A 17,205-nucleotide genomic window follows, 5' to 3' on the forward strand; every position below is an offset into this window, starting at 1 on the left:
ACATGCTTCCTGGCTGAGGAACTAGATGACACGGGAAAAAAAGTATAGTAGAATACTCAGCTCCTAGTCCCAGCCCAGGACATGAGATTCTGAGCTTGGATTGCAGTGTCATTATACCCTGGGATTATGCTCTGCAGGAATACCCATCAGCATGACACAATTTCCCAAAGCAGATTCTGCCACTGTGAGCACTAGATGTCTCAGCAGATACAGGCATTTGCTACCAAGCCTGATGACCTAAGTTCATCCCTAAGACCCACATGGTGGAAGGAAAGAGCCAAACACCACCCACCAAGTTGTCTTCTGACCTCCACACCTGCATTATAACATGTATGTGTACACACACACACACACACACACACACACACACACTTGCTGAAGAACCAATACTGGGAACTAGCAAGAAGGCTCAATGGGTAAAGGTACAAACTTGGAGACCTAAGTTCAATCCCTGTGACTCCTAATGTGGAAGAAAAGAACCAACTCCCGAAAGTTGTTCTGACTTCCATATACACCTTGGCACATGCACGTTCATACATATAGATATGTTTGTTTTATGTATACAGATATAAATTATGTAGAGCTATCCAGCCAGGCATAGTGGTTCACTCCTTTAATCCTAGCACTCAGGAGGGAGAGGCTAGTGGAGCTCTCTGAGTGTGAGGCCAGCCTGGTCGACATAGTGAGTTCTAAGACAGCCAAGGATAGGAAGAGGAGACCTGTCTCAACAAAACAAAGCACAATAAACCAATATCAATGTGTACCTACCTGTCACAAGTCACCTCCAGGACTCAAGATTTCTTTCTTTTTAAAAAGCAAAAAACCCAAAATATTTCTGAGGGTTCTGTATATTAAACTCAGCATTCTTTTTAGGATTTATTTATTTTTATAGGTGGGTGATTGTTTGGCTGCATGTATGTTTATGCATCCTGAGCATGTCAGGTGGCCACGGAAGACAAAGGAGGACAGTGGATCCTATAATACAGAGTTACAGATGGTTATGTGAGAATGGAACCCAGGTTCTCTGCAAAAATAGCAACTGCTCTTAACCAATGAGCCATCTCTCCAGCCCCAGGATTCAAGATTTCTTCTATGGGCTAGAGAGGTGACTCGGTTGGTAAAGTACTTGCTGTGTAAGCATGAGAACCTGAATTTGGATCCCCAGTACCTACCCACGGCAAAAGCTGGGTACAGTGGTGTACACCTATAATCTCAGTTTAAGGGAGTTAGACACAGGCAGATCACTACTGCTCACTGGCTAGCCAGCCTAGCAAAATCAGTACACTCTAGATTCACTGAGAAATCCTGTTTCAAAAAATAAGGTAGAGAATGATCAAGGAAGATACTCTATGTTTACGTGTGGCTTCTACATGCACATACTAACACCCACATACATGTGTTTACACATATATACCATATGCGTGTACATAAAGATTTCTTACACAGCTCAGCCAAAATGAAAGTGTTTTTTTTTTTTTAAACATTTTTTTTTTAAAGATTTATTTATTAGGTATACAGTATTCTGCCTGCATGTACACCTGCATGCCAGAAGAGGGCGCCAGATCTCATTACAAGTGGTTGCGAGCCACCATGTGGTTGCGAGCCACCATGTGGTTGCTGGGAATTGAACTCAGGACCTCTGGAAGAGCAGTCGGTGCTCTTAACCACTGAGCCATCTCTCCAGCCCCAAAATGAAAGTTTTTGCTGCTCATCCATAAGTGCTGATTTAAAATGTTGGTCAATAGAACGTCATAGTTATTACTGTTAGCTTTTAAAACAAATGTTCAAAATGGTTAACTTATTAAAAAAAAATGTTAAAACTGGGCATGGTGGCACATATCTATAATCCCAGTATTGGGAGGCAGAGTTGAGTTTGGAACTAACCTGGATTATACAGTGAGACTGTTTCATACCAAACAAGGCCTGGGGATGTAGAGGAGCACCTGCCTAGTAGTGCAAGGCAATGGGTTTGATTCCCAGCACTAAAAAAAACCTTTTTTTAATTAATAAAGCACAGCTCTTCACATTCTAAAATCAATCTTAAATGCTAAAAAGGTGCTTGACAGCCGGGTGGTAGTGGCACACGATTCAATCTTAGCACAGGCAGATCTCTGAGTTCAAGGCCAGTCTGGTCTACAGAGTAAGTTCCAGGATAGCCAGGGCTACACAGAGAAACTCTGTCTCAAAAAAAAACAACAACCACCACCACAACAACAAAAAAACAAAAGGTACTTGACAAATCTAACATATATTCTTAATAAAACACTCTAAAATAGTAGAAAATGAGCCGGGCGTTGGTGGCGCACGCCTTTAATCCCAGCACTCGGGAGGCAGAGCCAGGCGGATCTCTGTGAGTTCGAGGCCAGGCTGGGCTACCAAGTGAGTTCCAGGAAAAGGCGCAAAGCTACACAGAGAAACCCTGTCTCGGAAAAAAAAAAAAAAAAAAAAAAAAAAAAAGTAGAAAATGATGAACCCTCAGAGCTAACATTCAACATAAGGAGCACTACTACTACGCTGGCACAGAGACTGCCATGCTGTGCCCCGATTGAAGCTGGCCCTACTCAGACACACAGGCACCAGGACAGGCAGGGTGGGTACTGTTGGTGTCCACAAGATTCCAGCCATAACCTGAACCTGTGCTGCTCTGTGAGCTGAGCAGGAAGCAAACGCTGTGATGTGAAGTGGCCCAACTTTAGAATATTATCACACAGATCGGCAGCAGCAAGCACCTGGCAAGATAACAGAAAAGGATAATGAGGGAAGAAAACACCTGGTAACTGTGTTAAAGGCCACCTTTTACCTAACAGAAATGACACCACCTTTTCTGAAAGAAAAGGGAAAGTCTTTTTGGGGGGAGTTGGGAAAGACAGGGTCTGACTATGTAGCTCTGGCTGGCCTGGAATTCATTATGTAGACTAGGCTGCCCTTGAACTCATAGAGATCTGCCTGCCTCTGCTGGCATTAAAGGAGTGTATCACCATACTCAATGGAAAAGTCTGAAGAAATCAGAGGGTGGCCAGGTAGTTTAGCAGTAGAAGATGGCTTAGTGTGAGTAAGGTCCTCAGTTCCATCCCTACTCTTGAACCCCAAATCTTGGGAGATGGGGTAGCAGGATCAAGCTACAGAAGATTCTGTTTAAAAAACAAAACAAAAGCCAGGTGGTGGCGGCACATGCCTTTAATCCTAGCACTCGGGAGGCAGAGGCAGGTAGATGGATCTCTATGAATTTGAGGCCAGCCTGGTCTACAGAGTGAGTTCCAGGACAGCCAGGGGTCCACAGAGAAACCTTGTCTCAAAACCAAACCAAACCAAACCACAAACAAACATGAAAGAGTGAAAGAAGCTCTGTACAGACATTAGTGCCATTATTGGCACAAAGAAGATTCCATGACTCGAGACTATCCAAAGAGAAATCTAACGAACAGCTCACCTAATAGGCACAGGGTGGGAGCCCACACACAAGGACTCTTTCAGTCAGCTATGTGGGGATCTGACCAAATGATGTGTATGCAGTAGGCATCCAGCCACAGAAATGTTGCTGTGTCCAAGCAGCCTGCAGGCCTCCCTGTTCATCCCAGCATTCGACCAGACATCAAGCCAAATGTGCTTTAGCAGAAACCAAGTCTTCACAAATGACTTGTTTTTATTTTAGGAATTAAATCTGTTACAAGAAGCACCACTGGTTCTATTTCAGAGCTGAGTAATTAGTTAACACAAAACCTCCAGAAATGAGACGCTGAAAAGACAGAGACATGAACAGAAGGTAGCACTGGTTTCCTGCTCTCCCAGAGGAAGGGACAGGCACATGCAAGTGGAAGATGAACCCCATTTCAGGGATCTGAGCTGACAGCCAAGGGTATCTCCTGGCGTTGTTCTTAAGATAAGACAGGGCTGAGGTAGAAACTCAGGCTGCAGGACACAGTGCAAGAAGCACAGCAACCCAGAGGGACATCCAAGTCTACATACAACAGGGAGTGTGGGTGTCACTTTCTTTAAGAAGCTCTGTGAAACTGGCCTTCCAACACCACCAAAGCCTCACCTGAGATGCTACCAACATCTCGTAGGTACTGTCATCCCCTAGGCTTTAGGTACCAAAGGGAATGGCTAAATACACCATACTCACTATGCATTCAGAGTGAGGTAAGGAGCATACTGTGAGCATCCCTGAGGCAGGTACCTGTTGGTGGAATAATCTTTTTGTGCATTGTGAAGATGTATCACTTGGATTGGTTTAATAAAAAGCTGAATGGCCAATAGCTAGGTGTAGTGGCATTGTGTTCCCCAAAATATTGTGCACGCTAATAAACTTACCTGGGGTCAGAGAAGAGAACAGCCACAATATTAAACAGAGGATAGGCAGTGGTAGCACACGCCTTTAATCCTAGCATTCCAGAGGCAGAAATCCCTCTGGATCTCTGTGAGTTCAAGGCCACATTGGAAACAGCCAGGCATGGTGACTCACGCCTTTAATTCCAGAAAGTGAGCCTTTAATCCCAGGGAGTGAGGCAAAAAGCAGAAAGATATATAAGGCGTGAGGACCAGAAACTAGAAGCATTTGGCTGGTTAAGCATTCAGGCTTCTAGGAACAGTTCAGCTAAGATCCATTCAAATATGAGGACTCAGAGGCTTCCAGTCTGAGGAAACAGGATCAGCTGGGGAACTGGTGAGGTGAGGAAGCTGTGGCTTGTTCTGCTTCTCTGATTTTCCAGCATTCACCCCAATAACTGGCCTCAGGTTTGATTTTATTAATAAGACCTTCTAAGATTCCTGCTACAGGTAGGCAGGAATTTCGGGGTGGAAAGGATGTTGGGAAGAAGAAGACAGGAGACACCAGGACACAGAGCAAACAGCATCGGCATTACAAAGTAAAGGTAACTGAGCCATGTAAAAAAAAATAGATGAAAATATTCAAGGGAGGGTCTGGCTTGTCATGGACAGATCCCAACACTCCTAATACTGCCACAAACAGCTAAAAAGAATTAGGCAAGATTCTATGGAAAGCCACCAAAAAGTCCAGCTGTGTGAGCATGGGAAGATTAGTCATACTAAATTAGCAAAACTATAGTGATAACAACTACATCAAAAACCAGATATATAACTAAAAACATCAGCTTGGGCATATTGGGGCACATGTGTAATTCCAGTAACTGGAAGGCCGAGCAGTAGGGTTGTCAAAAAGTCAAGGCCAGTCTGAGCTACATATCCTATATATGCAGACCCTGTCTCACAAAACAAAAACCAAACCCAAACTAACCAGACAAAAGCAACTACCAAAAGAGAAGTACACCAAGATGCCAGTAGTATACATAATTGGTACTTGGATTTTGAGCACTTATTCTTTTAAAATTCACCAACATTATATGGTTATAACCATCAAAGTAAACAGATTGAAAGATTTACAACACGCCCCCACGGTCAGGCGTGTTCGCATATGCCTGGCGGACACTTCCGCCTAGCCAGGCCCAGGTCAGGATAGCCATTTCCGGGTCAGGGCATCTCGCGGGACCGAGATGCGTGACGTTTCACTGGCCACGTAAGCGTGCAACGTGGCCATGTGATCTACGCGCTTGCGTGTAGTAGTGACGCTGATCTGTCCACGCCCAGCCTTTAAAAAATCAGGCGCCATGCTCCTGGTTCCTTCTTCTCCACACACGTGTTTCCCGCAGGCCTGTTCACTCTCTGTCCCTTTACCTTTAATAAAACTCTTTGTTAGCGGATTCTGTCGTGTTTCGTGGCATTTCCTTGCTGGGTAAGAACACAACGCAGCCAAAAAACTAACACAGATGAAGATTTGAAAGAAACAGAAACAAGGAATAAAGAAGCTGTCAGTTCCCCGACAAAGTGAAAGTCCAGGTGCATGGCCAACAGGCTCAAGGAGACATGCGCAGAGTCACACTCAGTGATGGGCTTACTTACTCATGGCTTATCAACCTCACGGTCCTGGTACAACTGAGACAAGCTCGATCCCTCAGATTACCTATAACAGAAACAAAGAAAAGTAAGCAAACAGGTGTCAACCAGGCATCTTTGAAGGTCTGAATGGAGCCCCTACCAGTAAGTTTCTGGAGAACTGTTGTACATGATGGAGGGCTTCAGAGCAATCTCTCCAGTTTGGAAACTGGGTCTCAGGCTAAGCCCCAGGGAAGGGGCACTGAAGGCCCATGGGCTTCTCCCATTGTGGGACCCCTCCCAACTAGCTGGAGTTGGTGTAGGTAGGCAGGGGGAAGAGCACACTGACTCCTAGCAAACACACGGCCCTACAGACCAAACGCTTCCAAGGAACAAGGGGTAAGAATTACTGGTAAAACAAATACCAAGAAGCCCTACAAGCCCAGCAAGATGGCTCAGTGGATAAAGGCACTTACCAAGACCCGAGTTTAATTCCAGAGCCCACCTGGTAGGAGAAATAACTCCCAACAAGTTGTCTTCTGACCTTCATAAGCATGCTGTGGCATGTTCGGGGGCACACGCACACGCGCGCGCACGCACGCGCGCACACACACACACACACACACACACACACACACAAAATAAATGTAATTAAAGCAAAAATGTTATATTATTTGTTTTGTTTTTTGAGACAGGGTTTCTTTGTGTAGCCCTGGCTATCCTAGAATGCTCTTTAGACCAGGCTGGCCTCGAGATCTGCCTGACTCTGCCTCTTGAGTACTGGGATAAAAATTGTGTCACCGGGTGGCGGTGGTGCACGCCTTTAAACCTAGCACTCTAGAGGCAGAGCCAGGAGGATCTCTGTGAGTTCAAGGCCAGCTGGTCTACAGAGTGAGATCCTGGAAAGGCACCAAAACTAGACAGAGAAACTCTGCCTCGGAAAATAAATAAATAAATAAATAAATAAATAAATAAATAAATAAATAAAGTGTGTGCCATTACTGCTTAGCAAAGCAAAATTTTTAAAAGAAGCCATTTATGGAAAAACAATAGTGATGAACAATAGAACATACTTTGGATATTTTCCCTAATCTATTAATTCTCTTAACACATAAAGTTGAGAGTTCATTCACATCACTGTTGTGTGAAGTAGGAAGGAGGTGGAGAAAACAGGCTCTCTGCACAGTGGGAACCAGAGGTACCATTCTCAGCAGGAGCCAGGTGGCCCATGTAGAGGTCAGGCAATATCAAGGGACAGCAAGGCAGTAGGTGACAGCCTGGCCCAATCTTCCAAGCAGTGGGAGTAGCAATAACAGCATCTGTTTACCATTTTATGTCAGGAGGGAGCTGTAGGAAGAAGTTTCTGTCCAACCAGTAACTCCCAAATACCCAGCAGCTGCTTCCCAAATAATTGACTTGGAGGCTTAATATTACTTATAAATGATCGGCCAGTAGTTTAGGCTTATTACTAACTAGCTCTTACACTTAAATTAACACACAATTCTTATCTATGTTTAGCCATGTGGCTTGGTATCTTTTCTCAGTATGGTATTCTCATCTTGCTTCCTCTGTGTCTGGCTGGCAACTCCCAACTCTGCCCTTCCTCTTTCCAGCATTCTTAGTTTGGTCGTCCTGCCTATACTTCCTGCCTGGCTACTAGATAATCAGCTTAAGGTCCCTGCCATTAGGTAACATTTTACTCTTCTCAGGTCTCTGAAGGAGTTGAAGACTAAATAGTTATAGTTTTCCTTGTTACCAGACTCAGAAAAGAAACTCACTGAAGAGGTGTAAAGTGTCTAAGGTTGAGAGACATAAAAAGATTGTTTTGGGTTGGTAATACAAGTTAGGATAGAAAGTGAATTAGGTACAATACTTTGGATTCACCAAGATAGAACAGAGAATGGAGTATTTTTCTCTAAATCTGTCAAATGCTAATGGGCTTGACATTGTTAATGTAATTATTGCCTGTATATATTTGTATACAGTTATTGTACTTATTGTATATAGTTTTTCTATGTTAGTTAAAACTTCACTTTTTATTTTAGACCAAAAGGGAGAAATGTTGTATGATATTTTGTTTGTATTCTGACAAATAAAGCTTGCCTGGAGATCAGAGAGTGGAGATAGCCACTGGTTGGCCATAGGCGCCAGGCAGTGGTAGCACACATCTTTAATCCCAACACTTGGGAGGAAGAAGCAGGAAGATCAGGAGTTCAAGCCCACTGAAAGAGAACCTGAGCAGTGGTGGTGCATGCCTTTAATCCCAGCACTAGGGAGGTGGAAACAGGATCTTGGGTGCCCCATTCAGTCTGAGGATTCATAGAGACGGGACTGCCCATTCTGAAATTTTGTAGAGATAAGAAGTCTCTAGTGGCTAGCTGCTCTGCTTCTCTGATCTTTCACCGAATATCTGACCCTGGGTTTTTATTTAATAAGACTAATTAGGATAGTGCTTCAGGAAGCTCTTCTGGCTCTATGGGGAAAGAGGTCACATTTAGGGTCAGGTAGAACCCGGAAAACTCTGGTTCCTTTACTACTATTCACAATTCATAACAAAGATATTGGCTACATTGTTTTTATAAAATCATCTGTTTTTAAATTTTATTTTTGCATTTATTTATTGTATGTGCACCCATTCAGAGGTCAGAGGGGACAACTTGCAAGATTTGGTTCTGTCCTTCAACCAGTGTGGGTCCTGGGGTTGGAACTCAGGTCAGAAAACAAGAACCTGAACCATCTAGCTGGCCCTCAGCTACATTCGTACAAGCAACAAGTGTTACATCTTAAGCACAGACCAGGGCCACCCAAACCTTTCCAGACTCTTAATCCAAAGAGGCCCAGAACTTCCTCTCTGCATCTTCCAATCCTACTTCTATAGGATTTGCTCAGAAACAACCCCACAGCATCCAGAAGACAGCCTAGGTAGATCTTACTCTTACATTTCTATCCTACTAGCTCCCTTCCTGGGTTCTCCCCAAAATAAATCTGAGGGCTGTTCCTGCTTCACTATCAAAGCCATCCAGAGTGATAGGCTCACAGGTCCATATTTCACTACAGCTGCCCAGGATGCCTGCATTGCTGCTGTCTGTAAATTTGAGGTTTGGTCTGAAGAGATAGCTCAGCAGTTAAAAGTACTTGTTACTCTTGCAGAGGACTTGGGTTCAGTTCCCACTTCTCATATTGGCTGGCTCATAATTGCCTGTAACTCCAGTTCTATGACAGTTTCTGGTCTTTATGGGCACCTGCACCCATACAGTATACACACTCATACAGAAACACAAGTACACACATATTTTTAAAATCTAAAATAAGTTTTTTGGTTGTTTAAAATTTTATGTGCATTGGTGTTTTGCCTGCATGTACGTCTGTGTGAAGGTGTCAGATCTTGGAGTTACAGACAGCTGTGAGCTGCCATGTGGGTATTGTGAACTGAACCCAAATCCTCTGGAAGAGCAGTCAGCGCTCTTAACCACTGAACCATCTCTCCAGCCTTTGAAGGGTTCTTAGAACCTCTTGGTTTTGATAATTTGCTAGAACAACTCACAGAACCCAGCAAAGTATTCTATTCACTGTCACAGTTTACCACAAAGGATACAAGCGAGTAGCCAAAAGAGACAAGTCAAAACCAGTAGAGTCCTGAGCAACCTAGGTTCTGCAGTATTCTTTCCTCTGGTCCATTGACTACTCTACTCTCCACATCCCTGGATGTTAGGCTTAAACTCCAGCCCTCTAACCTCATTACAGCTGGCACCTACCTAGGCCTACTCCCCACTTCATTTCAGTAACAAACCCAGCCGGGGGTGGCAGCACATGCCTTTCATCCCAGCACTCAGGAGGCAGTGGCAGTCAGATCTCTGAGTTTGAGACCAGCATGGTCTACAGAGTGAGTTCCAGGACAGCCAAGGACTACACAGAGAAACCCTGTCTCGGGGGTGGGGGGAAGAGTAACAAACTCATTGCTATTTTTCACTCCGAAAGCTTTAGGAACTCAGCGTCAGGAACAGGGATAAAGACCGAATATCTTTCCCTGCTTTACTTGGTCTCTAAGAGACTTTTTTTATATCCTTCCAATGTCCTCTCTGACCTTCATGCAAAGCCTCCAGGTCTGGTGCACCATGCAGCTGTCAACAGCTGCAGGAACTTGTCTCACTCCAAGCCAGTCTTTTGTTTTCCTGAGCCTTGACTAGTCCTCACAGGTTTACAAAACGGCACTGTGGACTGGATGCTTCTCTCTCACACACTCCAGGATCTGTCAGCCCCACTTCTACATACCAAGTCACTTCCTTTCGCAGAGAACAGCATAGAAAGGCTAAGGGGAAGGAAAGAGACTCACTCCACAGTAGAACCCCGACAAGCACACTTGAGCCAAGGAACCAGGTCAACATCAACAATGAGTTTCCCTTACCTGCAGAGCCTTGGCACCATGCAATGAGAAAAGCACAAAATCTGCGGCCTTCCACCCCAGAACTCATCAGCAAAAACACCAAAAGAGACACCCTACAACACACCTGACTGAAGTACTGATCAAAACTGTCAAGGTCATGGGAAACAAAGAAAATCTGAGAAACTGTTATAATCTGAAGAGTCATAAGGGCTAATATAATGTGGTGTCTTGGAAGAAGACGAAGAAACAGAAAGAGAACATCAGAATAAAGTATGTCACACAAAAGTGCGGAATAAGGTGGGTATTCAAGAGTAAAGAGAATTTGAGTACAATGTTGGCCTCAGTTTATTCACTACGACTAAAAACTTGGATGTCTGTCCTATGCCTATTGCCTGTGCCAGCACATCATTCCAGTGAGTGCAGGGACCTGCTACTATTGGTTCCACAGCTAAACAGCTGACTAACCTACTGTCAGGGAAGCAGTATTTTTGTTCAAAGGGTGCTGGTTAACTCCAGAAAACATTCTTATGCCTGGAATAACAAGAACACACATACACACCAAAACAAACCAAAAAACAGCTAATTTTTAAGCCATAAACAGGCCACAGAAATTAGAAAGGGCATTAGTATTTTTCAGCATCCTGAACAAGTTAACAGGTAGACAGCTCTTATAGAAGAGGCAGCTTGAAAAACTGCTCCAAATCTTTCCACTGATACATAACTGGCTTTGTTGCTGTGTGTGTGTGTGTGTGTGTGTGTGTGTGTGTGTGTGTGTGTGTAGCCTGGCCTAAAATTCGAAATGCAGGCTGGCCCGGAAAAACTGCTCCAAATCTTTCCACTGATACATAACTGGATTTGTTGCTGTGTGTGTGTGTGTGTTTGTAGCCTGGCCTAAAATTCGAAATGCAGGCTGGCCCGGAACTCAAAGATTCACCGCCTGTGACTCCCGAGTGCTGGGATTAAAGGCGTGTGCTACCACGCCTGGCTCCACACCACGCCTATACTCTTAAGGTGACAAGAACTGTGTTTCTGCCAGTAAACCATAAATTCTCACAGACCAAGTTTCATCCTTACCATAACTTACAAGCCGGACATATTCAAGTTTTCTTAGAAACCCCAGTCAGCGGCCACCCCACCCCAGGGAGCGGCCCACTGTGCCGGCATCACCCAAAACCCAATCTCCCTGTCCCGGAGTTCTGGCTTCCAGGCCTGAGCTGGCCAAAGGGCACGCCTGGGCTCGGTTCATCATCAAGGGGAGCGCCAGGGCAGCCACAGCCCTAAGGAACTTTCCCAACGCCTCCGTCGGTAGCGGTGACCTGCGGCGACCAGGGCAACTAAGGTCACAGTGAAGCTGCCCAGCCCAGGCGACACAGAGCAGCCGGGTGCTTGTCATCGCCGCGCTGCCTCGGGGCATGGGGTGTGTGGGCGTCCCGCGCAGGTCCCTGGCCACCCACAACAGGTCCGGTGCACGGCGGCCGCTTACCCCGCGGGGAGGCGGCGCGGGGCGCCGCGAGGCGGGCAGGGCCCCGGCCGCGGCAGCTCCTGAGCAAGATGGACGCCATGCGTCCGTCGCGGCGGCGTCCTACGGCTGCCTCCGCTTCCTCGGCAGCTCCTCGCCGTCCCGGCGCCCGGGCCCGGCCCGCGCAGACTATTGACGGGGGTGGTTGGCTCCGGCAGCCGGCGCTCAGCTCAGGATCCTGGTACCGGCAGCGGCCATGTCCCGGCACAGACGTCCCGAGGCGCGGGGCGGGGCTGGCCAGGCCGGCGACGCTCCCATTGGCCCCAAGGCACCCGCCTTGGCTAGGTGAGGGGCGAGCCCGCGCCACAGACTACCAATCCCAGTGTGCAACGGGCGACCAGCTCACCGACTAGCTGTCCCAGCGTGCACCCGGGTGGCTTTCCTCTCCGGACTATGAGCATTCGCCCAGGCACCACCTTGAGGGATGAGCTGCATGCGGTTTCTTGCTGAGCTCAGGACTTCTCGGAGTTAGTCTTGCAGGTTCGCAGCACCGAGCCTCGGACACTCGGAGATTGGTCTGCTGACGCAGTGGCGGCAGAAGAAACGGCTTCTAGCTTCCTTGCAACTAAGCCCTGTACTAGGCGTAGCAAATGGCTCGAGGGACTTTGAGGAAGGGTAGGCTGAGAGCAGAACGCTCTCCTAGGACTGGGCGACAGGCTCTGGGAAGGAGGCAGTGCTGGCTGGTTCTAGCTCCTTGGTTCAAGGCCAGGCCAGCAACCAGGCTTTGGTTCTCTTCGGAATGCATTTCCCATTCTTGTTCTGTTCCTGTGATGTGAACTCGGCATAGATTAGGGTCCTCAGTATGAACTTAGTGCATTTGTTCTCTGGATGCAAGCAAGCCCTAATGCTTGACTAGTATCCCTGTACCGCCCATTGGGAAGGAGTAACCTAACTGGTCATTTTTCTGAACCAGAACCTAAAAATTAGGCCTGCGTGGACCAGATTTCCCCTCTCAGAACTCAGGTGAGAGTCTCTCAAGATGTCTGGAAGCTCTCCTGTGCACTAGGTAGTGTGCATTGTAGACATCAGATAGAGTTGAGTCAAGTATAGGGATACCAGTTCGACATAAAGATAAGAACACTTGCTGGACAAAAAAAGCATCATCTGGCTTTGACTATAAAGAATAATCTACTGATAAAATTTTACCCCACACAAAGTTCCTTATCCTGTCCTATAAATCCCCCAAACCCTTGCACCTGGATTACTGTTGTGGGATATTTGTACACTGTGTAACGATGTATTTGCTGTGATTGGTCTAATAAAAAGCTGAGCGTCCAAAAGCTATGCAGGAGGTATAGGCATGATTTCTGGGGAGAGAAAGGAAGAGGAAGAGAAATCTAGACGTGCGGTAGAACAGGAGACGCAGAAAGGAAACAGGAGGTGCAAGATGGAAGAGTGATGTAACAAGTCTTTCTCTGTCCCACCAGCTAGCTCCCAAAAAAATGACACGGACCCTTATTAGTTATGAAAGCTTGGCCTATAGCTTAGGCTTGTTCCTAACTAGTTCTTATAACTTAAGTTAACCAGTTTCTATTAATCTATGTTTTGCCTCATGGCTTTTTACCTTTCTTTCGTTCTGTATGTCCAACTACCTCTGTGTCTTCTTTGGCCTCTCCCTCGTGTGCCTGGATTCATCCTGAGTTCCTCTGCTTTTCCTGGAAGTCCTGCCTGACTCTCCTGCCTAGCTGTTGTCCATTCAGCTTTTTATTACACCAATCATAGCAATATTTCTTCACACAGTGTACAAATATTCCACAATAGAGAGGTAAAACCATGTGATAGAACATAGATTAATATAATGGGTTAATTTAAGTTATAAGAGCTAGTTAGAAACAAGCCTAAGCTATAGGCCAAGATTTCGTAATTAATAAGAAACTCTGTGTTGTTATGTGTGAGCTGTCAGCCCAAAGAAGAATTCAACTACACATGGCATCCAATGTGGGAGGACATATTTCCACATAGGACCTGAGAAAGCTTTTAAAAATTTCAGCACAAACATGGAGCCAAACAAGGCTTCCTAGTCTCACAGTCTCTCAGGTGGGCCGTGGCATATAGAGACATGGCCCCCAGATGCTGCCTGCTGGTTTGAACCAGCCAGCACCATGTGCAGAGTCATGCAGTGGGTTCAAGGCTTGGTTCACATGATCAGAAAAAGCTACAGGCAAACAATAAGGCAGTCTAGACTGAGAAAACCTCTAAACAGGTAGAGAGAAAAAAAATGGGTATAGATAGTCATAGAAAACATAGTTTAAAAATAATAAAGTCTTTAAAGAAAGAGTAAAAGTAATATAAAAAGAATAAGCCACATAAGGATGGAAAATACATAGGGCATCCGGATCCTGTATGGTACTTTCTTTGAATTTTTTTTTTTTTCAAGACAGTGTTTCTCTGTGTAGCTTTGCGCCTTTTCCTGGAACTCACTTGATAGGCCAGGCTGGCCTCGAACTCACAGAGATCCGCCTGGCTCTGCCTCCTGAGTGTTGGGATTAAAGGCATGCGCCACCACCGCCTGGCAGTTCTTTGAATTTTTTAAATGCTAATGAACAAAAGCAATAGCTTCTGGCAGACATTGGAAACTGCTAAATTAAACCAACCTATATATCTTTTGTTTGTTTGTTTTTGTTTTGTTTTGTTTGTTTTTTCGAGACAGGGTTTCTCTGTGTAGTTTTGTGCCTAAAAATATGGAACGCTTCACGAATTTGCATGTCATACTTGCGCAGGGGCCATGCTAATCTTCTCTGTATTGTTCCAATTTTAGTATATGTGCTGCTGAAGCGAGCACTTGTTTTGTTTTTTGAGACAGGGTTTCTCTGTATAGTTTTGGTGCCTGTCCTGGAACTCGCTCTGTAGACCAGGCTGGCCTTGAACTCACAGAGATCCGCCTGGCTCTGCCTCCCGAGTGCTGGAATTAAAGGCATGCGCCACTGCCACCTGGCCATAAGTCTGTTTCAACTGTATAACCAAACCTCTATCCATGCCATAGGAAAGGATGGCATATAATTGAGGACTCTGTAGCCAACAAGATTTATCATGTCTCATCTAGTCTAGAGCTGCTCTCATGTTAGGGAATCAGCATATATGTCCCCTGTCCTGTAGTCTTTCTTGGCTTTTTTTTTTTAATATCTGTAGCCAAGATTTTCAGATCTCCCCCAAAACAAATGTGACCTTCATTAATTTTGAAGGAATCCATAGCTTTTCATTTCCTGTGGAAACAAAAGCACAACCTCTCCCCAAGCACAACACATTTTCTGGCTTCCATTCTGAAGTTAAGACATTCTTGAGATATATAGGTTGGCTTGCTGGGTCAAAAAGACTACAAAGTTAACAGATGCCTTTTACCTGCTCAAACATAGAACAAAAAAATCATCTTTAGCTGACTTGTATACACCGCACATTCCACACATGTGTTAATATAGATATATATGTTACCTTTAAAAGTTTATGTATTTTCAGAAAAAAAGGGCCAGACACCTGTTGTGAAATAGAATATTTGTTTAACTGTTACATTTGTTTGTGTTACGGAATAATTGTTTTAACTAGGTAAAGATGTGTTGCTTTTGTTTATGCTGCATTTGTTGAACTATGTAAAGATGTGTTGCTGTTTTACTTTGTCTGCCTAAGGCTCCTGATTTTTTTTTTTTTTTTTTTTTTTTGGTTTTTCGAGACAGGGTTACTAGCTTTGCGCCTCTCCTGGGACTCACTTGGTAGCCCAGGCTGGCCTCGAACTCACAGAGATCCGCCTGGCTCTGCCTCCCGAGTGCTGGGATTAAAGGCGTGAGCCACCACCACCCGGCTAAGGCTCCTGATTTTATAATAAAAAGCTGAATGTTCAATAGCTAGGCAGAGGAGGGAGAGACAGGGCTGGCAGGCAGAGAGAAAGGGGAGCTAGCCAGCTAGCTGGGGGCCAGCCCACCGGGGACCAGGCAGACATGGAGGAAGCAGGAGAGCAGGATGGACAGTACATAGATGAGGTAAACGAACCCCAGAGCAGCCCATAGATTAATAGAAATGGGTTAATGTAAGTTAAAAAGAGCTAGCTAAAAACAAGACTAAGCTAAGACCGGGTATTCATAATTAATAATAAGTCTCTGTGTCATGATTTGGGGGCTGATGGTCCAAGAAAGCCTGCTACAGACACCAATAAAGACAAGTAGCTCAAGAGATCCAGCCTCTCAGAATGCCTCTGTTACTGTTTCCTCCAGAACAACTTCAAGGCTGCTAGCTGGAATGGTCCAGCCTCATGAACTATCCAGCCAAGACTTAAGATAAGTGCTACACTTTCCCATCACACAGAGACTAAACAAAACAAAATAAAACAAAACAAAACAAAACAAAACAAACAAACAAAACAAAAAACAAAAACTGGCGGTGGTGGCACACGCCTTTAATCTCAGCACTCTGGAAGCAGAGCCAGGCGGATATCTGTGAGTTCAAGGCCAGTTTGGTCTATAGAGAGAGATCCAGGACAGGCACCAAAACTACACAGAGAAACCTTACAGCTAGCTCTCCAAGACTTAAACATTATCTCAGTTTTCTCAGGGTTTCCTAAAGATGCTATTGCCAGGGTTGGGGATTTAGCTCAGTCCTTAGCTCTAAAAAAAAAAAAAAAGATGCTATTGCCCCCAGCCAACAGGAAGTAATATTAAGAAACAACACCCACATTCCCAATAGGTGGGTGGGGTGGGTAGTTTTCAGGGTGTTATGGATGTTTGTCATCATTTAGGGGGACAGTTTGCAAATTGTTACTGGTCATGCTAAGGGAAGAAACTAAGCAAGGGAGGTTAGATTCAAGGATCTCTTTTTTTTTTTTTTTTTTTTTTGGTTTTTCGAGACAGGGTTTCTCTGTGTAGCTTTGCGCCTCTCCTGGAACTCACTTGGCAGCCCAGGTTGGCCTCGAACTCACAGAGATCCGCCTGGCTCTGCCTCCCGAGTGCTGGGATTAAAGGCGAGCGCCACCAACGCCCGGCGATTCAAGGATCTCTTTCTGAAAAGGAAAAGGGGATATAGGAATGATAGGTTAAAAGGGTAGATTATTGAATCTACTTTTAACTAAAAAGCAACTATTAATCTTAAATTTTTACATTGGTATGGATTTAAGTATATTGATGGGCTGGAGAGATGGCTTAGAGTTAAGAGCACTGGCTGTTCTTCTAGAGGTTCTGACTGAGTTCAATTCCCAGCAACCACATGGTGGCTCACAACTATCATAATGAGATCTGGTGTCCTCTTCTGGCCTGCAGGCATACACGCAGGCAGAACATTGTATACATAATAAATAAATAAATCTAAAAAAAAGTATATTGGTATAAATTTGAGGTTATTTTTGTTAGAAAATACTCTATATATGTTTCTACTCTTGTTTAAGATATTTTTGTATATTGATACAAATTTGAGATTATTTTTGTTATACTAT

General features: G+C 44.9%; 1 protein-coding gene and 1 non-coding gene across 2 annotated transcripts in view; both read right to left on the minus strand.

The window, feature by feature from the left end:
- The window catches only part of Letm1 (leucine zipper and EF-hand containing transmembrane protein 1), a 40,247-nt gene extending 28,166 nt beyond the window's left edge, over nucleotides 1-12,081 (minus strand). Inside the window, exons 1-2 of the mRNA XM_059275693.1 lie at nucleotides 11,757-12,081; nucleotides 5,917-5,977 (exon numbers count right to left, since the gene is read on the minus strand). Coding sequence (XP_059131676.1) covers nucleotides 5,917-5,977; nucleotides 11,757-11,835 — 140 coding nt within the window. The 5' untranslated portion in view covers nucleotides 11,836-12,081. The remainder of the gene's footprint in view (nucleotides 1-5,916; nucleotides 5,978-11,756) is intronic.
- A 2,386-nt stretch (nucleotides 12,082-14,467) lies between these two features.
- On the minus strand, nucleotides 14,468-14,574 carry LOC131921350 (U6 spliceosomal RNA). The gene has a single exon (XR_009381970.1). It is a non-coding gene; the product is annotated as a U6 spliceosomal RNA (small nuclear RNA).
- Between the last annotated feature and the right edge of the window lie 2,631 nt (nucleotides 14,575-17,205).

Source organism: Peromyscus eremicus, chromosome 10 (genome assembly GCF_949786415.1).
Source record: "Peromyscus eremicus chromosome 10, PerEre_H2_v1, whole genome shotgun sequence".
Lineage (NCBI taxonomy): Eukaryota > Metazoa > Chordata > Mammalia > Rodentia > Cricetidae > Peromyscus > Peromyscus eremicus.